At 33.6% G+C, this 24,315-nt stretch overlaps 2 protein-coding genes across 2 annotated transcripts; one reads left to right on the top strand and one right to left on the bottom strand.

The window, feature by feature from the left end:
- Nucleotides 1-6,353: 6,353 nt before the first annotated feature.
- Nucleotides 6,354-17,776, top strand: LOC106778987. The gene is made up of 10 exons (XM_014666996.1): nucleotides 6,354-6,801; nucleotides 6,861-9,241; nucleotides 10,518-11,030; nucleotides 11,391-11,456; nucleotides 12,363-13,037; nucleotides 13,119-13,356; nucleotides 15,384-15,688; nucleotides 16,423-16,515; nucleotides 16,601-16,827; nucleotides 17,509-17,776. The coding sequence occupies exons 1-10, from the start codon at nucleotides 6,354-6,356 to the stop codon at nucleotides 17,774-17,776; spliced, it is 5,214 nt and encodes a 1,737-aa protein (XP_014522482.1).
- Nucleotides 17,777-22,995: 5,219 nt separating this feature from the next.
- Nucleotides 22,996-24,018, bottom strand: LOC106779001 (aquaporin TIP1-1-like). Its single transcript, XM_014667014.2, has 2 exons — nucleotides 23,607-24,018; nucleotides 22,996-23,447 (listed from the first exon to the last, which is right to left on the bottom strand). The coding sequence occupies exons 1-2, from the start codon at nucleotides 23,976-23,978 to the stop codon at nucleotides 23,073-23,075; spliced, it is 747 nt and encodes a 248-aa protein (XP_014522500.1). The 5' UTR covers nucleotides 23,979-24,018; the 3' UTR covers nucleotides 22,996-23,072.
- Nucleotides 24,019-24,315: the final 297 nt, after the last annotated feature.

The following is a 24,315-nucleotide window of genomic DNA, read 5'->3' as shown; positions in this document are numbered from 1 at the left end:
ATAATATATGTTTCAAATAAATTTACTATTTTTTTATCTAATTTTGTAAAAGATAAATAAATTTAGTACATATGTAGCAGTTAAGTTAACTACTTAATTGCGGAGAATTAGTTAATTCGGAGATACTTTTATTTACAAAATAAAACAGAAAAATATTATAAATAAAGTGTTGAAGACATTAAATTAAGCTCAAAAGAGTACCAACAATATGACTTAAGACATTATTTCTGTCATACATGTATTAAATTATAGAGAGACTTATTATATATGCAGTGAAATTCACATAAAGTTGTCATTTTAATAGGTTTATTTAATAATAAATAATGTGTTTAAATGAGTATGCTAGAAAGTAGTTTGTGAATAATACTTTCATATTTTTGTAAAACATAATGCATTTCATTGGGGCAATGCTAGGAATGAAATCCTTACCCATGATTCGAACGTCGATATCTCAATTTCCTGAAAGGATTTAGCATCTAAAGCTCTTCGGGCCGAAACCTCCAGATTAGGGCATTCCTTCATATGCACATCGATCAAAGATGGTAAGTGGAGAGTTTCACTTCCTCCATAAAAACAAGTCAGACATGGTAAAGATTGTAGAGCAATGGTGTGCAGTAGATCAAATTTAAGAATGTCTTCTGAAATTTCAGCTTCTGTACTCACTATTTCTAACAGTGATTTGCATTCCTTCACTGTGATCTTTTCTAGATTCATTAATCTCTTTGCTGCTGAGAATGTAAATAAATACTGCAAGTCCAAACATTTAGATATAAACACTTCTTTTAGATCAGAGAAAGATACTGCAGAAGTAAAAGGTAATAATGTTTTCAAATGAGGACATTCGGAAACATTTAACTCTTGGAGCTTCTCATAGATGATGTTTAATCATGAAGAGTATTCTGATTTAATTGAGTTGAGGTCCCATACTTCACACAGATTCAATATTTTTAACTGTCCAAGCATCCTCTTTTCACTAATTTCAGGGTGTTCACCAAGGAATATATGGGGATCATTGCAACAGTTTATACTCATTTCTATTAAATTGGGTGCCATTTGTAGTATTTCAATGGGCAACATAGCCTTCTCATTCTCATCAGCATTGAAAAATAAGGCAATTTCCTCTAAACATTTGAGGCCTTCTGCAAATATCTCTGACCTAAACCTTAAGCTTAGTGCTGAGATGTGTTTCCAATCAAGTCTCAGTTTCTTCAAGTTGGAAATGGCCTAAATAATTGAAGGAAAACCAAATCGCATATAAAGGAGAAAAAAAATTATTAAGGAGCAAAAAAATGCTAAATGCACACAAAGTTTATGATGATACTGCTTACCTTTAGATTTGAGATGAGAGGTTGTGTGTTATTTGATGTACTAGTACCTTCACTATCACCAATGTGATTTGCACTTTGAAATAACTCCAGCTCATGACAATACAACACAGATAATTTGTTTAATGTAAGGCACTCAAGAGTGAACGTGTCAGGGTACAAGGAAGTGAGACGTGGCAAGTCACAAAGATCCAACTTCTTTAAGCTCGGGAACACAAAGTTTTCTACTACGTTTGCTGTGCCTACTTCCTTTGCAACGATTTCTTGAAGTTCATAACAAGATTCTATTTCAAGTTTTTCAAGCTTCTCAAGGGTTTTTGCTAGGGACGCAGGAAGTAGAGTTCTCAGTTTTTCACAACCACTGACAACGATCTGTTTCAAATTTGGAAACCTCAGAACTTGTTGATTGTTATTTTTCCAAATATGTGTCAGCTCCGATAGCTCTTTCAAAACCAGTATCTGTAGCTGGGGTGGTACTTCCAATATGTCAGTTTCATTCATGTAAAAGATTACTTCTACTTTGTTGGAATCAAGTACTTCCAACTCTTTTAACTTGTTTAAATGTGGAAGAATGCTAGAGGGAATTCCATAGGGTAGTGTACAGTTGTGTAGCTTCAATGTTACCAAAGTGCACAACCTTTCATTTTGAAAGTATGATTGTAGCTGAAGATTATCAGAGAAACACTCTTCATTCACAGCTGCAAGAAACTCCTGTAAATGTTACAATAAGTTTATCATTATATATCAATATTGTTAAGTGTTTGTCTGAGTTTGCCAACAAACAACTTTACGAATTACAACGCTTCTCGAGTTAGTATCTTCAACTTGAAAGGAAAAACCAGATCCTCAAATAAAGTGGATTGGAGTTGAATCTGAACTACAAATCCTGAATGTAATTCATTTTCATTTCATAAACCTCGCTGTCTTTTGGATTGGTATAAGCAAAACTGTGTGTGATCTTTTACATATTTAAAGACCAAGGGTATTTTTCCATGGAATAATCCATAATTTTTTAAGAAAAAACAATTTTTTATACATAAATTAAAAACGAAAATTTAGAAAAATTATACAAAAGAATTTTTACATATTAGTTTATGAAAAAAGCTAATGTTAGTTTTTACTTTTGTTTTTCCTTTTCAAGAGGAACTTACATATAAGCTCATCCAAAACTTTCAAAGACTAAATTGACAATTTCTCTTACATTCAAAGTCCAATTTGTTTATACACACAGGAAGCTTTCTAACAATATCAAAAGTTAAAATATTTTGTTTACTAAGTTAAGAACAATAAATTCAGGTAATAACTGAAGTAATAATCAATTGATTAAAGTTTAGTTATTACCCCACGTTCGAACATCTGCTTGACAGTGGTATTGAGATCTTTGTGAAAGAACAAACCTTCTTCTGGATCCAACGAGACCTGAATTCCCACAAAGGATTGTGCATTTATGTTTCCATTGGAGAAAATCTTCATACTGGGGCATTTCCATATCAGTAATCTTATCATAGATGATAAATGTAGAGTTCCATTGCCTGAATAAAAACATGACAGGCATGATAAAGAATCTAGAATTAATGTTGAAAGTCGCTCAAATCGTATGGCTTCTGATGCAGTTTCGTTTAGTTCTTTTGCTAATATTTCTTCCATGGATACACATTGAACTATGCACAGCTCTTCAAGGTGCACTAACTTTCTTGCAGTTGAGGATGTAAATAAGTACTTTAATCCATGACAATCGTTTACAGATAGTTGTTTCAGATTCGAGAATGTCGCTGTTGAATGTACTAATGTTGTCAAATGAGGTCGTGAGGAAACGCTTAATTGCTGTAGCCAATAAAGAAAAAAAGGTTGTCAAGGGATTACTTTAATAAACTTTCATAATTAGAAAGCAAATTGAGAATTCCTTATTTGGGAAATCATATGTTTAACCTGTTTTGTATTAATATTTATAAACATTCTTACAATATAAGAAGAACAATGTCTGGTTAAATTGTTTAAAAAAAGCGTAACATTCAGTTGATTCAGATAATGAAGTTCTTACCTGTTTCCGATACATCTTCACGGCGGTGCAAGAGAAAATCTTCTTTTTGATCTATAACAAGATCTGAATTCCAACAAAAGATTCTACATTGGATTTAATATTGGTGACTGAATTACAAACACTTGGTGTTTACAGAATGAATTATCAATTCTAGAGAGCATAATTTGTAACTGTCTTTTAGTGAGAGCAGTTTTAGTGATTAAAATTGAGATCAATTACATTCTCCAACAAAAATTAGTGACGGATAAGGGGATAAGGTGACTTATTGTTTTTAATAACAAGATTTCTGTATGTTATAAATTAATTTTACATATGCTAAATATCTAATTCAAATTTAGTAGAGAAATACATAATTGAATATATAAATAAAAGATTTATCATGAGAGAAAACTTTTTTAAGATTATATAAAAATAATACCCTTCTTTAAAAGAAGAAATCATCCAAACCAAGCCAAGAGTTAATTTCAATTAACTGTACAGTTTATTTCGTTTAATTCAAAATTGATAAATTCAAGAATTGTATCTCGAAAACTCTAACATCAGCAAATTTCTGGTAAAGGAATGAAACTCAAACTTCTAAGGCACAGCTTCTTAGATATAGATGAATTAAACATGTATCAAAGGAGAAAATGAATGAACAGAATACTTCTAGTTTCTATATGGATCAAGTTTTGTCATTAGTACATACCTTATCACTCAACCACAGAAGATATAAAGATGAAAGAAGAAACTAACAGAAACCAGAATTTGGAAGGCACAATCACTTCAAAGCTTTTTTGGAAATAAAACTGCAAAACGAACAAGGGAACTTTGAGATCTGTAGCTAAATGGGATGTGTGGAATCGAGATTTACTTTGAAGATGTATTAACTTCATTCTGCGTTTCTTGTGCACAAGCTACAGCTCCATCCATCGTTGTCCTTGGTCAACGTTGCTTATCTTGTTCGGATATTAAACAAGTAACGTGATCCAGCATCACTAAGGTTTTCGGTATATAATAAACTATGTTGTCCTTACCTCAACATTTCAGTTGATTTATCTGGAATCATGTCTTTGGCTACCAATTATTTGTTACATCTGTCTTCTGTTTAATTAAGTGTAACTTGCTTAATTTTATAAGCCAACATCCTTTTCGTAGTGGGTTTAGTTTTTTTTTTTTTTTTTTTTTTTTAAAGGTTCTAGTGAGACAAGCAAAATTATATTTGTTAATACATTTCGTAGTGAAGATAGTTAAACGCTATTAGTAAATTATAGAAAAATGTTTGTGTTCGGTATATCCTCATAATATACTTATTCCTCTCAACATTTTGTTATAGATACTGCCGCATCGCAGTGGGACGGAGAATCGAAAACAAACAGGTTTAAGAAAAGATTTTAGAAGTCATCACCATAATTTATTCTGAAAAATTATAGAAAACTATAAAATAAGACATGGTCTACGAAAATTAGATTTTAAGTTCGGGAATCAGTTATGCGTAGGGAAGGTATTATCACCAATTGCGCCTACCCAAGAACAGTACCTTTAATTAAATATGACGTGATTTTTCAAAATATTTAATTTTCCCTAAAAATAATAATATAAATAAAATTATTAAGAAACAAAAAAAATATTTTTAACCCAACAATGATTCATCTTACTCTTACGTATATCCATTTATAATGGACAATTAGGGATCACATAGTTCTTTATTAAAAAAGGTTGAGTTTGTTTAAAATTATTAACTTAGTTCTGATAAAAAAAAGTTTGTTTGACAATATTGACCTTTTTAATTTTAAAGTTTTTTTTTTACTTATATCCTTTATTTTATGATTTTTAAAAAAGATTTGTATGTACTAAAAAATAATATCTTTTAGAAAAAAACTTAAAGTACAATAAAAAAAAGTAGATGTAACATACCTTTTTAGCTTTATCTTGTCTTAATTGTGAATTAATTGACAATGAATAAAGAAATGATCTTGATTGGTTACAAGAAAACAAATCAAATGATATTCATTATAATTATTTTTATAATATTGATTCAAATTATTATCATATCAAAATTTCAAAAATATTTTCTGGTGATGATGTGTTCTGCATTAAAGAAAATTATATTATTATTTTTTTCCTTTTTTTTCTTTATTAACCATTAATTATTATTTTCTTATTTTTTTTTGCCTTTACTTTTAATTTTTATTTTATTAAGTTATCCGGACGTGTTGACACATACAAAGGCTTTCAATTGGTGAGCGATGATGTTAACTTGATTCTTATATAATTCGAAAGTTTTTTTTCTCATAAATGCTTTCAGATCTGGAAGTTTTTTAAGTGCAACTTGCTTAATTAACTGCAGCTCTCTTAATTTTATAAGTGTGTGCTTAATTTAATTACAAATTTTTTCAATAACGACCCTTGACCAAGTCCAACTTGCTTAATTTTATAAGCCAACATAATTTTCATAGTGGGTTTTTTTTAAAACGTTATGAGATAAGCAAAATGACTTTTGCTAACACATTTACTTGTGTTACCTAGCTGCATAGCATGTGAAAATGGTCAAACAATATTAACGAATTTGATAAAAATGTGCTGATTATATACTAATTCCTCCCAACACAGGATTTTGTGTTACATACAAAGTTTTTGAAGTGATTGCATAAAGGATGGTAGCTTTTTCTTCTTCACTGTTTTCTTCAAAACTTCCTTTTTGGTAAGTACTGGTGTTGATGTCAACTTGATCCTTCTTAACTGTCTGTAATCTTGATGTCAACTTGATCCTTCTTATCTGTCTTTAATGTTGATGTCAATTTGATCCTTCTTAACGTCTTTAATCGCTTTCTCATATGATTTCATTTTATTATCCATCGATTTTTCTTTGAAATAAATATGTAAATTAAAATTTATTACAAAGGGGTCAACCCTCCCAAATGTTAGACATTTGATGTTTTGTTACATGATATCCAGGCGCCAGGCGAAGATGTAGTTGATGACGGCAGAAAAATCAAAGGTGAAGCATGGAGTATGTTAAATTGCTTGGTCCCTTACTCGGTCCCTCGTGGCCATATCTAAAGCCGTTTCTGTATAAACTTGTGCCTTACGAAATCAGAGATGCACACCTAGCTAAAGATATTAATAAGTTGCAGAAGGTGAAAAGCATGGTGCAAGATAAAGTTAGAGATGAAGAAAATCGAATTGAGATACCTATTATTGGTGATATCATAAAATGGTTGGATGAGGTAGATGAGGTCATTTCTGACTATGAAGATTTCTTGGATGATGAAGACCGTCCTTATGCCTTGTACTCCGATGGCTACCTTCCTAAACCCTCTATAAGGTATCGTCTAAGCAAAATAGTGAATGATATTGCAAATAGGGTCCGTGTACTGCTGCACACCTCAAATGATGCTGATTTTTCTCGTTGGTTGGGATTACCATCCTATGATGTTGATTTTGATAACATTGGTATGAAATGTTTGAATCAAGAAATCAAACTATGGCTGATATTATGAAAGCATTGGCAGACTCGAGTGTTGGAATGATTGGAGTTTATGGCGGAAGTGGTGTGGGAAAGACTAGTTTGATGAAAGAAATTGTTAAGAAAGTAAAAGGCAACATGTTTGATGTGGTGATCATGGTGAACATAACAAGTCGTGTTGACATAAAAAGAATTCAAGAACAAATTGCTAAGAAGTTGGGGATGAAATTGGAAGGGGAATCTGAAAGCAAAAGAGCAGCTCACTTACAAGAGAGATTGAATGATCCGCGGGAGAAAACCCTTATAGTCGTAGATAATGTGGAGGTTAAACTGGATTTCAACATGTTGGGAATTCCAACCGAGAACAATGATGATAGCAAGGTGAATCACAGAATGAAAGATATTTCAGCTCGCCGCAATTATGCATTGAAAATTGAAGAATTTGATGATTCCATTTTGAGGAAGGTGGAAGATCCTCTTGCTAAATACAAAGGATGCAAAATTTTGATGATTTCCAAGAGTGAACAGCTTTTGTTGAGACAGATGGATGGGAAAGCAATTCAAACATTTTGTGTAAAAGCATTGACCGAAAAGGAAGCAGAGAAGATGTTTAAGGCCATGTCTGGGATAGATAATGAAAATTCTCTGTTTAAAGCATTAGCTGCTCAAATTTCAAAGAAATGTAAAGGGGTGCCCATGAGAATTGTAGCAACTGCAAAGGCATTAAAAAACAAAAGCCTTCTGGTATGGGAGGATGCATATCGAAACCTTGAAAGGCAAAACTTAACATCAGTGCAAGAATTTTCAACAAAGCTGAGTTATAATCTTCTAGAAAACGACGAGCTCAAACACACTTTGTTAGTTTGTGCTCGGATGAGCCATGATGCATCACTTACCGACTTGGTGAGAAACTGCATTGGTTTAGGTTTACTTCAAGGAATTTACACTGTTAGGGAAGCCAAAGATAGAGTACATGCGTTGGTTGCAGAGTTGAAGGAGTTAAGTTTGTTGTCTGATAGTTTATCGAGTGATCGTTTCACCATGCAAGATATTATCCGCGATGCAGTTTTGTCAATAGAATCACAACATATGCATGCTTTTGCACTAACAAAGGGAAAACTAGAAGAATGGCCCGACAAGGACAAGCTTGAAAGGTACACTGCGATTTCCTTACAGAATTGCGATGTCACTGACATGATGAAGAAGTTTCCTGAAAGCATAGACTGTTTTAGACTTAGAGTCTTCCATCTTGACAACAAGGATCCACATCTAGAAATACCCGACAACTTTTTTATAGGAATGAAAGAACTCCGGGTGTTGATATTGATTGGCGTTCATCTATCATATTTACCTTCATCAATTGAGTACTTGAAAAAACTCAGAATGCTTTGTTTGGAACAGTGCAAGTTAGGTGAGAATTTATCTATCATTGGACACTTGGAGACACTAAGAGTTCTTAGTTTCTCAGGATCTGAAATTGATAAATTGCCAGCTGAATTGAGCCAGTTAGCTAAGCTACAAATTTTTGACATAAGTAATTGTTTTAAACTTCGACAGATTCCTGTTGATGTGTTGTCAAAGTTGGATGATTTGGAAGAGTTGTATGTGGGAAATAGCCCTATTCAATGGATAGATGGGAGACAGGGGAATTCTATTCTTTCTGAGCTGAGGAAATTGGACCATTTAACAACACTAGACATACAGATCCCAGAAATTACCCATATGCCTAAGCACTTGTTCTTTGACAAGTTGCATAGTTACAATATTGTCATCAGAGATTCTGATGATTCTTCCGTATGGGATATTAAGATGCTAGAGATGTGTGAAACATCAAGATTTTTGGCACTTCAACTAGAAAACGGGTTTGACATTCACCACCGAAAGGACATCAAAATACTTTTCGAAAGAGTTGAAAATTTGTTGTTGGGACAGCTAAATGATGTTGAAGATNTTTTCTATGAATTGAATTATGAAGGATTTCCATATCTAAAGNATTTGTCCATTGTGAGTAACTCCAAANTTAAGNCCNTCATCAATTCAGAGAACCAAAAACATCTTGAGAAAGTATTTCCCAGATTAGAGTCGTTGTTTCTTCATGAAGTCAACAACATGGAGCATATATGCAACAGTCAACTTACCAGTGATTCGTTTTGCAAATTGAAAATCATCAAGCTTAATATGTGTGGTCAATTAAAGTGTGTCTTCTTCTCTTCTACAATTAAACATCTTTCTGCACTTGAAGTAATTGAAGTTTCTGAGTGTAACACTCTGAAGGAGATTGTTACCTCAGAAGCGGAAAACAGGGAACAAATTATCTTTCCTGAATTGCGTTCTTTGACATTACAATCTTTGTATGAATTGATTGGATTCTACACCTATGGTGTGTCAATGGGAGAGCAAGTGTCAAATGAACTCTTTGATAAGAAGGTATATATATATGCTTAACACTTATCAAGTAGATTTGGTTTATCTCTGGTATATTTTGTTATTATGTTAACATAGAGAAAGAAGAGCTTGGGAGCAACTTAAAACAATATTTGTTGATTGCCTAATTATCCTTTTCTATGTAACTGTTATTATTGTTCCCTGTATTCCAAATTAACTAGAGAAAATTAGCATAAATCTTTAGTTTGGTGACACTAGTACACATGTTTGTCATTGCAGGTTGAAATTCCCAAATTAGAGAGAATGGAGTTGTCCTCAATTAAAATTCAGAAAATATGGAGTGACAAATATTTTACAAGCTTCCAAAATTTGATACACTTGTACGTGACTGATTGTTGGAATTTGAAAAACCTGCTATCCTTTTCAATGTCCAAAAGTATGATGAATCTTCAAAGCCTTTTCGTAAGTGAATGTGGGATGATGGAAAGCATATTTGTATTTATCGAAACAGAAGTTGGCTTGTTCGAAATCGAGGTATGTTGGTGGGATTATTATATAATCCTTAAGAATTTTGGTACACCTTCATATATACCCATGATATTACCTTATCAGATTAGATCATTTAAAATGAGTGTTTTTTATGATAATAATATATAGAAACCTACATGTGATAAGCAAACATTTTCATGTTGAAATTCTCTGACATTATGTCCACTTCAAAAGATTACTTGTCTTTGTATTTCTCTCTATATTGATTCCTACAATCTATATTCCAAATTGCATTTTGTAAGTTATCCTCAACCATTAGGTCATTTGCGTATACCATTATTTAATTTCTTGCTATAGAAAGAGCACGCTCCTTAAACCCTTCCCATAAAATTTTCTAACCAAAATAATAAATATTAACTTGAATCATCACCATCATCTTGTAGCATACAACTTCATGATTTTGATCATTACAGTGATTGGTTTTGTTTTGTATCGTATTCAAATGATCTTAATGAACAAACGTAGATGTAAAATGCAATGTAAGTTACTTTTCATAATTCCCTTCATTCATTTTGTTTAAATCTTTTCTATATAGTTGTTAATTTAATTAAATTTATTGCCGTTTTGAACCAAGCGGGAAAGCATCTTTCCGAAGTTAAAGAATATCAGCCTTGGAAGCATGAAGAGATTGAAAGAGATATGGCATCCCAATTTTCCTTTACATTCCTTTGGCAAATTGGATGCGTTGATCATTGAGGGATGTAACAAACTTAAAAATGTTTTTCCTTCTTATATGATCGGAAGATTCCATAGTCTATGCAACTTGAAGGTTACTAATTGCATGTCAATGGAAGAGATATTTGACCTAAAAGATTGCCAAAAACAAGATGTTGAAGATATGATCAGATTGCAAAATGTTCATGCAGAAGTATTGCCAAAATTGCAGCATGTATGGAATAAGGACCCCAAAGGCATTCTTAATTTAAAAAATCTGAAAAAAATAAGGATTCAAGAATGTCTGAACTTGAAATATATATTTCCAGTCTCAACAGCCATGAGCCTCGAAGAACTTGAATACCTTGAGGTCTGGAATTGTGGTGAATTGAAGGAAATTGTTTCCAGGGGAGAAACAAACAACGTAAGTAGCATTTCATTTGAATTTCCAAAATTAACCACTGTCAGATTTTCGAAACTACCAAGTCTTGAGGGATTTTATGGGGGAGCACATGAATTGCACTGTTCAGCATTGATTAACTTGTGCGTGGAACGTTGTCATAAGCTCAAACTTTTCAGTAAAGAAAACACAAATTCAGAAATAAAGCCAGTCTTCTTACCTGAAAAGGTACTAATAAACTATTCATCTCCCATTCATTCTTTGTACTTCATATATGTAGAGTGAGAACTATAATAGGGTAAAACGAAACGAAACAAAACAAATTTCTCAATAACAAAGAAGAATTTTCTTATATATCTTTTACATTAATAACAAACCTTCTTTTCTTAGGTTATCTACAACTTGAAGTCCATACAAATAGGCTCACAAGATGCAAATTGGTTGAGGAATTATGTCGGAAACTACCGGATGCACAAATTAGAAGAGTTTCAATTATCTAGCCTATCGCATACTGACATTCTATATTTTTTCCTCCACCGAAATCCCAATATGAAAAGCTTATCGTTGAATAATTGTTATTTTGAGCAGTTAATACCTTCTATAAGCCATGGTGAAGATATGACAGGGGTTGTTCCAAAGCTAAAAAGCTTAAAGGTAATGAACTTACCATCACTTAAGGTGATAGGCTTTGAAGATGACACAATGCTTTTTCAAAGGTTAGAGTGCTTGATTTTAAAGGAATGTCCAAGCCTGAACACCATAGCACCTTCCTCGGTAACTTTCACTTACTTAACAATTTTGGAAGTGGGTAATTGTAATAAATTAGTTTTTCTAATGACACCATCAACTGCAAAAAGTTTGGTTCAACTGACCACAATGAAGGTAATTCAATGCGAACGGATAGAGACCATTATATCACAACATGAACATAAAGAACATATCATCTTCAAAAAATTGAAGGAAATAGAACTAGTGGCTCTACAAAATCTTCTAAGCTTTTGTAGCTCCCATATGTGTACCTTTCACTTTCCATTGTTGGAAAAATTTGTGGTAAGTGCATGCCTTAATATTAAAAGTTTATGGTTTTCTCAAGATGCCATTTCGTCACCAATTTTACAACAAATATTACTTCAAAATGAAAAGAAGGAGGAAAGATGTCATGGGAAAGGTGATTTGAATGTTGCGACATCAAACATGCGTCAGATTTTGGTAAGTATGTCATTCATGATTATTGACTAGATTCTTAGTTTTATTTAAGTATTTATTGGTTAAAAGATTTTTCTGAGAAAATGGTTTTTGAGCTTTCCCAAATTGTTATTTTTACTCATGAAGGATTTCCCGAATTCAAATACCATGTTATTTGTGTATTTAATTTTAAGAAACTGTATCAATATATATCAGTAAGTTTTTCTCTTAGACTTGTGTCAAAATTTTAATTAAATTAATTATTTCTTGAACTTCATAATTTTATTCTTGATATGCTAATAGTGAAAAGCCTTTTAAAGAATTTTTAGCAGACAATGATGTTGCCTGCTTATGGACATATTTACAATTTTACAGGCTCTTGATCCAACCAATGTAGTAGCCTCCAATCCTTACAAGCCACTCGAGAACTCTCGATTGAAGATTTTGAAGCTGGCAAATTGTGAACTTGGATCGCATGCCATTCCAACTGATGTTTTTCCCAGTTTGAAGAACTTGGAAGAATTGGAAGTTAGCAACACAAATGTAGAGGCAATATTTGATATAATGAATGATGAGATGAAGGGATATATTTTGTCATTGAAGAAGATGACTTTAGATAAACTGTCAAAATTGACACAAGTATGGAAGGATAAGAATCCTCAAGCAAGTTTTAAATTTCAAAATTTGCGAGAAGTGATTGTTAATAATTGTAAAATTCTTGAAACACTCTTTCCTATAGAGCTGGCTAAAAGAGTTAAGAAGCTTGAAAAACTTAAAATAGGTTACTGTAAAAAGTTTTCAAGAATTGTTGAACAGGAGAATGCAATCACAGAAGCAACAACGGAATTTTCATTCCCTCGTTTAACCTCACTGAATTTGTGTATGTTACCACAACTCAGTTGCTTTTATCCTAAAAGGTTTACAATGGAGTGCCCCCATTTGAAGCATTTAGAGGTGTTATTTTGTGGTGACTTTGAGACATTTCAAATTCATCAAGAGGCACAAAGTTCTACTTCAGTTAATAGACAACCTCTTTTCTATGAAGAAAAGGTTTGTGATCGAATCTGCTTTTTTTGTGTGCCCTTCTTTTTCTATTTGTCTTAATTTGCTTCCCCTTTTGTTCTTCCCTAGGCTAATTTCATTTTGGAGTCCGTGAAGCTGGATTGGAAAAACACTATGATACTACTTAATGGAAAATTTCCATTTGAAATGTTTCATCAATTAGTCCAATTTGAAATACATTTTGCTGATGCTAATGAGGTACAGGGTTTCCCTGAGCAGTTACTTGAGAAGATTCCTAATGGAGAATATTTACAAATAAGCAAGTATTCTGGTTTTGAGAAGTTATCTACATCTCATCCTGAACAAGGTGAAATCAAAACCCTTGCACACTGAAAAAACTCTTTTCCTTAATTATGTGTTCTTGGTATCCTGATTTGATGATGAAATGCATTTTATAAATATTCTTTTTGTCTATTGAGGTTAATTCCTCCTTATGTGCTATTGTACATAAAATAATATTTTTGGATACACAAGTTTTATTGTATTAGAAATGTATTTATTTTATGCATAAGCTAAATTTATAGACAAGTTCTCTCATTTTTTTTTTCTCTGTTATATAAAGTTAGGTTTTGGTAGGCTTTTATATGAAGAAAATTTTAAATAAATCTCTTCAAAAGTAAAAATTAACTTCTACATAAATTAAAAATAAATTTTAGAAAATTTAATATTTGTGTTTTTACAAACTAATCTGTATATAGATTAGTTTTAGCTGGTGAAAAAGTTAGTTTTTATTTATTTTATTTTCCTCTTGTAGAAATGTTTATATACAAAATTTATATTGTATTAACATATTCAAAACCTTATTTATTTTCCACATAAATTAACTTTCATTTACGAAGAACATTTTTCACTTATTACCTTTACTTTCTATATAAGTAGAGAAATTCATTCAAACAAATAATTTTTTAAGACTCAAGCATATCCAAATTGCATATATTTATGCATGTAGTTCATATTTTGTTTCATTTTTATGTAGGAAGGAGAAATCAAAATCCGGGAAGGCCACGTGAGAATAAGAAGAAGAAGATAAAAAAATAGAAAATATCTTCAGGTGGCGTACCAATAAAATAGCTGATGACGCTCAATTTTTATATTTTGTCTCGTTTCGAACTTAATTAGGAACCTCTTAATTTATTTATGTATTGAGATTCAATTAAAGTTCTTTTTATTTATATTTTATACCTAATTTTAGTGTTTCTAAATAGGGAGGGGAAGAGGAGACTTTTGTCACACTTTGAAGACTGATCGTGGGAGTTATTCCAGAGTTCTCTCTTCTCTGATTTGCTATATTTTCACTGTGTCCATGTCATATCAGGAATTAGACATTTTTTTTTTCTACCTGGGTTGATTGAATATTTTTTATAGTCGTTAGGTTTGATATTGTGATTGCAAATGTCAAAAAGTTGTTACAAAGCAGTGGGTAAGATAAGACATAATCCAGAGAGATGACTTCTGTTGAATTCATGGTGGAAAGGCAAGAATGATAGGATTATCATAAAATCAAAGGTGGAAGGAGATTCTCCCCTCTTATGCGAAAGACCATTCCCTTAAATGAAAAAGCACATAAGCTCGCTCTATTACTTCGAGAAAGAGAATATAAGACAGAGATTCTTTAGCACATAAGCTCGCTCTATTACTTCGAGAAAGAGAATATAAGACAGAGATTCTTTACGAATTGGAATGCTAATTATTGATTCCCTTTAAGAGAAAGCAACTCTGACTCTGAAAGTAATCAATTTTCTAGAATAACTTCAATAAGTAGTTCCAATTCACAGTCCTTTCTTTGTTATTGTGTTGTTTTTACTGGGTCGTTTCCAACCTTGAGCTATTGGCACTCCAATGGAAACACGGTTCGGTCTTAGAGTCAAGTTTACGAGATCTTAAGTGCTGCTTTGAGAATTTAAATTCTATTTATCTGCGATTTGATTTTGATGAGAATGAGAAGCCTAATTTTCCTATTCAAATATTCCAAAGGGTGTCAAATTTACATGAGATGAGTATAAGTTCTTGCCATTACCTAGAGGCATTCCGCACTGAAATTAATAAAAAGGTGACGCTAACAGACTTGAAACTTTTGGAGCTGATAGATGTATGGGAGCTCAAGTCTATTGGATCAGGGGATGTTCAATTGTCAGACACGATTTGTAAGAAGCTCCCTAGATTATATGTTGCCAATTATCCTCATTTCATGACATTAATGCATTCCTTCTCTGCAGAGTTTTTATCCTGTTTGAAACAATTGTTTGTGTTCAATTGTCAAAGATTGAAGTATTTATTCACATCAGCAGCAGCAGCAGCTTGAATGTATCTCTCTGTACAAATGTAAATCGATAGAGAAAATAGTGGCAAAAGAGCAAGGTGAAACAACTTCAGGAGAGTTCAAATTGCAGCAGCTATGCAGTGTATCTTTGTCTGATTTATCAAGCTTGGAATGTTTTTATTCTGGAAATCGCACTTTGCAGTTACCCTCTTTGATAGAAGTGCGCATGATTGAGTGCCCGAAGATGGAAATTTTCTCTCAAGGATCAGTGGGTCCGAATTTGTGTAGGGAAATTAGAACTTCCTATACCTCAAATAATGGATTGGTCATCGTGCATGATGATCTTAACTCCACTCTCAAAAAGGTTTTTCTACAACAGGTACTTCTTCCAAATCACTTTTTGTGCAGTTTAATGTCTTAATACATTTTATAAGTTATCTAAAATAAATATTAGCCACTTACATTCTGTATGAAGACATACTAAGCCATAGAGTGCCTTTTGCATGTGTACTTCATTCTGCTGCATTACTTAAGGGAGTTTTACATTTCACACATTGATTGATTTTGCCACTAACAATGGGAAAACTCATGGTTGGATAAAGATAAGACAATTTGCCTTTTACATTACACTTTGTATTCTGATAATTAACCGTGAATCTACAATGTTGGATGCAGATTGGACAATTTTGCTTTTCAAATATACATTTTAAGTTTTACAATACAAAATAAGAGCTGTCTGATCACCCAATAGGTCCAATTTACTGACTGTGTCAATTAGATTGTACATGCAAATTTTTACTCACATGTACTAATAAAATTAGTTGAAGTGTTCTATGTTCAAAGTCAGCATTGTACAATCCAATCAAGAAATGACCAAGCTATATATAGGTCCTCTGAAAGAACTACCTATCCCTTGGAAAAATAAGATAACAGAAAAAGCATATAGGGAAATAAATGATGAATGGAAGACATTCAAATTAAAGACGAGAAAACCAGAAAGTAAAATACTTCAAATGGTAAAAGAAGAAAAAGAGTACAACATTTGAAACTGTACCTTACAGTTAAACAATGTGAATCCTTACATACTTGTCTTTATTCTTTTTGTATGCGCAGAATCATATAGTTTTCGGGTATTCTCTTATGTTGCAAGAGATATGGAAATCAGAGACACTCCCAGAAGGGTATTTCCACAATTTAACTTCTATGGTAGTTGAAGGTTGTGAATTTTTATCAGATGCAATACTACCTTCCCATTTACTTCATTTGCTCAGTAAATTGAAAAGTTTGCAAGTGCGGAGATGTAAGTAATTCTCTAAAGGCAGTATTTATTCATACTAAGATCACTAATATGCAACCTCAAGGAAGTCTTGCTCATCTGGACGAACTTCATGTGGAAAACTGTGTAGAGTTGGGGACAATTGTTGCAAAGGTTGAAGCAGAAATTGATGAAGCTAATAAACAGATAGCTATATTCTCCACCATAACCTTGTTGAGGCTATCGAATTTGCCAAACCTAAGGTGCATGTATCCCGAAATGCACATGTTAAAATGGGATATGTTAAAAAAGTTGCATGTTGAACATTGTCAAAAGCTGAAAGTTTTTTGCAACAGAATATCAAAACCCTACAGATTTAAATCAAGATGACCAAGATAGATTTTCAACAGATCAACAAGCAGTTGTCTGTCTTGAAAAGGTAAGGCTGTTTATCAAGACCATGCTTAAAACACACTGCATTTTGTGCTTACACATACATTTATTATTGGGAATTGTTTTTAAGTTTACTAACGGGACATCCAACATATACTCTGTGTGTTACAATTCAGTGATTAACCTTATATTCTCTGTAGAATTATCTATCTACTGATGAGAAATTTGTAGTTACTGATAGACTAAGCTCTGAAAAAAAAAATTAGACCAGTGCAAAGGTCAACTTTAGCTTAAGATGATATGCACTGTGTTTTTAGGCGTGGCCTGTCTCATACAAAACTACAATAATTTTAAAATGACAATAGGTCAATCTTGAAAAGGCTTTGTTAACAAGTTTTCAAATTAAATAGGTAAACGTAACTGATTTAAATTAATCTGTTTTTCAGGAAGTAAATTTTTATATTTCTTTCGTAAAAACACTTGTTATAAAAACTTTGAAACAAGTATGTTTTTTTGGCCTTCTAATGTTTTCTATTTATTTTGAATCGAAGGTTACTCCCTGCTTTAATTACTCTTCCTCTGAAGGAATTGGTTTTATTGTACTTGCCAGATCTGGAGAATGTTTGGAACAAAGATCCTCCTCATAGAATTTTATGCATGCAACATCTAAAAAAAGTAAAAGTTAAGGAATGTGAAAGCCTTAGAAGCGTGTTTCCAGCATCTGTAGCCAAAGATCTTAAACTTGAAGATCTAGTAATAGAAGAGTGTGAGAGATTGGTGGCAATTGTTGCAGAGGATAATACAGATCCAAATCAATAGCTTACGCTTCCCTGTCCCTACCTGAGATCATTGAAATTACGGGGATTGCAAAAGTTCACCTACTTTTATTACTGCTCACACAAGTCTGACATTTATACGCATCTCGAATCACCTACCGAACATCAACTTCCTAATGAAATGGTAATATTGATTTAGTTTTCTCCTTGTTGCATATTGGATTAGTGTCTGCAAATTGAACATTGCAAAGCATATATAATGTGGCAGGAGTGTTTACTTTTACAAGATAAAATTACAAGGTTAAAAATGAAAGATCTATATTCAAATTGAAAAATAATAGTCCGTGAATGAAAACTGTTTCCTTTAGGTTTCTCATACTGTTTTCCGTTTGTTCGCTTGGTTTCTCTGCAATATATATAAGCAGAAGTGAGTTTTAAAAAAAGTGAGAATTTGGTTTCAGAATTTGAGATGATTAATATGAATGGGAGGGAAGAATTAAACACAAATCAATCCCTGAATGATTTGATCGCTCCTATACTTGTTTGTCATTGTTCCTTCCATAAAAATAGTAGGAGCATCCTGTCAAAATATAAATTGTCAAAATTCACTAATGCAGAGCATCAGTATATATTTTGTATATGTTTGATATAAATAAGTAAAAGAATAGATTTGATGACTCATCAATAACATCTCAGATCAATTAAATAGATTCTCACTCACGCCATTCTACTTCATCATGAATCATGTGTTCATGCTGTCACAATCTTTGTAAACTATGGGAAGAGGCTGGTATTAGCGGAATTTAATTTGATATTTAAAGAGCTATACATTATATTAGTAATATTCATCAAAAATGTTATTTTCCTATTATTGTAGTGTTTGAAAAAAATATATTAAGAAGAGAAATAGTTTTTCCTTTAAAGTTTTCTTTTATAATTATTTTTTCTATTCCGATAAAATTATATTGTTGATTATTATATAATTTTCTTCTTCTTTTCACTTTTTATTTTTATTTTAATAGTTATTCTTATATGGTGCTCTATCCAACATAAACAGTCCCTTATAATTTTAAACTTTTGTTAGCTCATTTTCTTCTGCGTAACAACCACTACAATCTTGTTAACTGTTTAATTTATGACATTTTCCATCTCAAAATCTTAAACTCTGAAAACATTTGTCACTAAGTATGAGAGTATATTTTGGTATGAAATTTTAAAATAGTTGTGTCTTTAACAGTCTTAACTAACTTTTGCTTGTTCTCTTCCTTGGTTGTTACAGTGTATGTCAGTAGGAAAAAATGGAAAATGAAGATGATTTTGAGAGGAAAATTCGAGAGAAAGCTCTTAGAAAGCTTAAAAGTTCTTACTCTCTACTTTGGTTCAGATGTATTTCGATGTAAAATTCTAGAAAAGGTTCGAAATATAGAGAAACTTGCGTGTGTGATGGTTCCTTCAAATAGATGTTCAGTTGTAAAAGTCCAAATAATGTGTTACAGCAGCGGAAAGTATTACGGTTGGAGTTTCTGGAAAGTATTACGGTTGGAGTTCCTGGGAGAACTGGTTTCCATTGGGCTAGAGAACTCTTGGACTGATTCCTTTGTCAGAAACCTAGACACTTTTGAAGTCATTAATTGTCGAAGTTTAAAAAACTTGTTAGCATGCACAATGTCTTTCTCCAACTACAGAAAATAAGGGCATTACCGACAACCATAATCCCTCAGAAACAACCAAAAGTCGTCGGTAATGACTTATTACCGACGATTTAGCAACGATCGGGAAGTCATCAGTAAAATCTTTGTCGCTAACATTCACCGACGGCTTTTGCCCTTCGGTAATTATCGAAGGTTACCGAGGGTTGGTAATTACTGAAAGGCAAAAGCCCTCGGTTCGGTAATTACTGAGGGCTGGTAATTACCGAAGGGCAGAAGCCCTCAGTAAAGCCTTCGGTAACCTGCAGTCAAAACTAAGTCATATTTGTATTTCTTATCCAACCAAACATACCTGCATAACATTTTCAAACCACAGACAGACCTCCATATTATGCATCCCAAAATCATCCAATCATTGATGGCAAAAACAATATAACATCATTTGTATTGTTCAAATTTAAGAACAAGTTTCTATAAATGAAATATGAAACATAAAACAATATCATCTACATCAGCAAATATAATGTAGCAGAATCATAATGTACTAACATCAGTATGTTCTAACAACTATGTTCAATAACAAATTAAAACTAAAAATCTACATAGTCATCATCAGAATGATATTCATCATCCTTCTGCTGTGTAGATGGTTGGACTGGTGTGGGGTGAACTGATGTGGATTGGACTAATCTGGGCTGCTGAGGGACGACGGGTGACGGGGAGGGTCATGGCTGGGTCGGAGGGACGGTGGAAGGAGTGTCTAAAACTTGAGGCAGCGCTATCATGACTAAGGACTTGAAGTTCGTAAACTCGTTTCTCAAGTCACTATATTCTTCTCTCAATTCACGATTTTCCTAGTCACGTTGTTGTAGTAGCTGTGTCAAGTGTTCGATGGCCTCGTCAGCAGAAGTGGTGGAAGAAGAAGGTTGGTGCTTTAGTGTACCTCCTCTCGATGTTGTATAGTTTGCAACAAGTTGTCCTACACCGTACACTCGTCCCTTTTTATTCCCACCAACGACATCGACCTAGCACTGTGTCCTACGGATGTCATCGTTCGCATTACTCGTATCATTCGGTGTAGGAGTTGACCCATGTTCGGATGTAACCTGTGAAAGTCTCATAGAAAATTCTTCCTGTTCAAACATTTAAAGTAATGTTAGGGAATGATACAATAACATAATGAAAGATTACTAATAGTAGCAGTGTTATTTGCTTACATGAGTCTAAAATTATATTCCCAGAGCCGCATATAGGTATACCCTGACCATTCGCAACTGTAATAGTTTGTTCTTTATTTCTTTACCATATGAGTCGAAGGACACACTAAAAGGTGTCATATGATCAGTTGCACCCGAATCAAGGATCCAAATACCTTGAGACATATGATCAACAGTATTGAGGCAAATCTTACCTTTTATGAACAGAGTGCATGATCCAGAGGACTTGCTCATTGATTCATCCATTACTTTCAAAGGAATAATTTTTACTTCAGACTTCCTGTAGAATGCAACGAGGAGTCTTCGAGACAATGACGGTGTATGGGTCACACCGAGAAAAAAAGGAGCAGAACTTAAAACCCATATCTACTCAAGAAAAGGTCAAACGGGTCGTCACAAACCCTAGGAACAGACTTAGGAGGCTCCAGCAACTCTGTCTGTGGCAGCAGCGGCGAGTGGGTCACACTCAGCAAAAAAAGCAGAATTTAAAACTCAGATCTACTCAAATATAGGCACAACGGGTCGTCACCGACCCTAGGAACAGACTCAGGAGTCTCCGACGACCCTTTCTGTGGCGGCGACGGCGAGTGGGTCTCGCCGGAGGTGGGCGCGTGGGCTACACGCGCCGGCGAAGGTGGAGGCGCGTGGCGACTTCTCTCACGGAGCGACTTCCGGCGTTGTGGTCATCGGAGTTGGGTGCACCTTTCTACCCTATCAACGACCCCAACCGGCGACAGTGGCAGCAGCGGTGGTCGGACAGCAGCAGGGGCGACTGTGCAACTACGTTTAGAGTCATCGAAGTTAGGCGCACCTTTCTACCCTATCAACGACCACAATCGGTGATGGCGACAGCAACAACGGTACAACTGTGTAGCGGAACGGAGTTCCAAGATCGGAAACTCTTGAAGTAACTAGAGCTCTTCTTTTTCAATAAGTATTATTACACACAGTTATACAATAAGAATTATCAATAAGTAATTGCGATGAGATGGTAACTTTATGTCCAAGTTCTGCCAAGTGAGTATTAATTACCATAATAGTTTATTGGAAATTGATCTCAACTCTACTACGCAGAAGGAATTTGGGAGGAAGGTATGTGTTTAAATTTTGTTATGATTCTTTTTATTAATACAGCATCTTAGAACATATTTCCTTTTATATATATATATAGAGAGAAGCTGTTTAAATATATAATAAAATGTAATCTTATGAAACAATTCTTCAAAAATAATAGTCATAACTGGATTATTCTTCGTGTTTTTTAACTTCTAATTGAAATTTACACACCATATATGTAAGTTAAAGTAGAATTACAATCTATTTATATTGACTTATTTATATTGACTTTTAACCTATGTTAGATATCTATTTTTTTTTGTAATAACTAAAGTCTTGCACATCTATCTTTTTAAAAATGAAATCGATCAAGATTTATAGTAAAAAAAGAGAGGCCGTGACAAAAATAGTTATTTACTTTGAGGTGGTTCATTGCAAATTAATAGTTTCAAAATATTTTTAACAATTACTCTTTTGGTAATGTCCTAAGGCTTTGTAAATGACTAAATATGCCGGTGTGTTAATTGTTGTAGTATAAGAATGAGTATGTTAAAGTCGTTGAAAGATCTATTATCTCTGAAGGCAGCAAAACAGAATATCTGTGACGATTTTAGTATGTTGAAATGGATATTGAGAAATTCTTTGAGTATAAAACTTATGAAGGTATAGTATATACATGCTTTATGTTTACATCTATCTAATTCATTATATTAGATAAAAAGTATTAGCATCAGAGTCTACTTAACTGAAGGCTTTTGCAAGTGAATATTTATATTTATTATTTTATGTTCAGTTTTAGTTTCTATGCACTGTCAATGTCTATTTATAGATGAGTAACGAATCATTATAGGTATTATGAAAATCATTAAACTTACCATACGTGACTTTTGATTGAATGTTAATGCCTAAATTCTTAGTACATGTATCATGTACTCTTTTTAATACATTTGAAAGTCAATTTACTTTTATGAGGAGAAAAGAATAAGAGGGTTGAGGTGATTGTCGACTGATTCCATAACATCTGTTATGTGCATTGCCAAGTTGGGATAATGTAGTCGTTGCTTATGAGTCTCTATGGATAATTGGAACTGGCAAACTAAAACTTACCATACGTTTTAGTTTGGTACTTCATTTTGAAGAAATAATTGTTGATTTTGTCAGCACCTTTTGAAAAAAAAAAACAATTATTTCTCTAAACTTAAACAGCAATACAAGACACGTTAGAGTCAACAAATCCTGAACTGTTGTCATAAAAAAATTGTGAAAATTTACATCCAATGCTATGCAATGTTCCTGCAAAGAGCTAGACCATGAAATGTACTACAACAAAGGAAAGAGGAAACCAACCAAGTACTAGGTTCATGCATAAACCAAGATCATTCATACACAAGTAAATCTTCATTAGACAAAATAATAACTATGGTAACCTCTGCGGAACCTTACTGTTGTAACTAACAAAAACCAATTCATAAAGAAATCCAGCAAGCCCACCACCTACGAGAGGCCCAACCCAGTAAACCCAATGGTTTTCCCAGCTCCAGCCAACCAGGGCAGGCCCAAAGGATAAAGCCGGGTTCATGGAGGCCCCATCGAAAGGCCCACCTACCAAAATATTCGCTCCAACTACTAAGCCAATCACAAGTGGTGCTATCGCTCCCAAACCGTTCCTTCTGCTCCTGGGGTCAACGGTGGTAGCATACACCGCGTACACCAACCCAAACGTCATCACCATCTCCAACACCACAGCGTTTCCCACTTTCATACCACTAGAAAGTTCAAAAACTGGAATTCTCTGTCATGCACCATAGCGAAACTCAACTTCTTTTATCTTATGGAATAAACTAAAATTATAAATAAGTTCAAATCATAATGTACAAATAGAATTGAATTTTGAGTAGACTGTCAATTTGGTCTACCCCCACAGTAATGGTTATTGTAACGCTAAATGTACCTGCCCGCCGGAGGTGAACTTGAGGAGCAAGCAGGCGATGACGGAGCCGAGGATCTGTGCGATCCAGAAGAAGATGCAGCGGAGCCAGGTAAGGTTGCCGCTGATAAAGGCGGCGAAGCTGACTGCGGGGTTCACGTGGCCGCCGGAAACGTTTGTGCTGACGGAGACGGCGACAAAGAAGGCGAAGGCGTTGGCAACGGCGACGATGACGAGTGCGGTGGGCACGTCGTCCGTGAGGTTTTTGACGGCAACGGTGGAGCCGGAGGCAACGAAGACGAAGATGAATGTGGAGAAGAACTCGGAGAGAGCGGCTCTCCAATTGTCGCGGTGAGTGGCGTCTTGGGCCCTACGGATGTTGGTGGCGAGCACCATTTACAATTTATTTGGCAAATGACACATATTGCCTTTTAATTTGCACATAAAGCATACTTTTTTAAATAGTTAGAATTCGGTCAGAAGGGTGTAAAATTCTAAATTTCCCTTTTGATCATTTTATACTAGAATATCCCTCGAAATTCAATTTTTGGAGAAACCTATTTTTTTTTAATGTTTTTAAAATAGAGTACTGAAATAAAAAAAGATGAAATAATTTGTTGTTGTAGAAAGTTTTTGTAGAATTATATTTGTCAAATGTATATTTGTTTAGGAATATAATTGTATATAGTAATAATTTATTTTAAATAAGATATTATTATAATATAGAAGAGGA

The sequence above is a fragment of the Vigna radiata genome, unplaced genomic scaffold (genome assembly GCF_000741045.1).
Source record: "Vigna radiata var. radiata cultivar VC1973A unplaced genomic scaffold, Vradiata_ver6 scaffold_292, whole genome shotgun sequence".
NCBI classification, from domain to species: domain Eukaryota; kingdom Viridiplantae; phylum Streptophyta; class Magnoliopsida; order Fabales; family Fabaceae; genus Vigna; species Vigna radiata.
This window is presented reverse-complemented; position numbering and strand designations above follow the sequence as displayed.

What these genes read in the sequence shown, in the direction of transcription:
- LOC106779001 (XM_014667014.2), bottom strand. Translation starts at nt 23,978, where the DNA reads ATGGTGCTCGCCACCAACATCCGTAGGGCCCAAGACGCCACTCACCGC. An exon ending in AGTTCACCTCCGGCGGGCAG is followed by an intron (nt 23,448 to 23,606) that starts GTACATTTAGCG and finishes GGTGCATGACAG; the next exon opens with AGAATTCCAGTTTTTGAACT.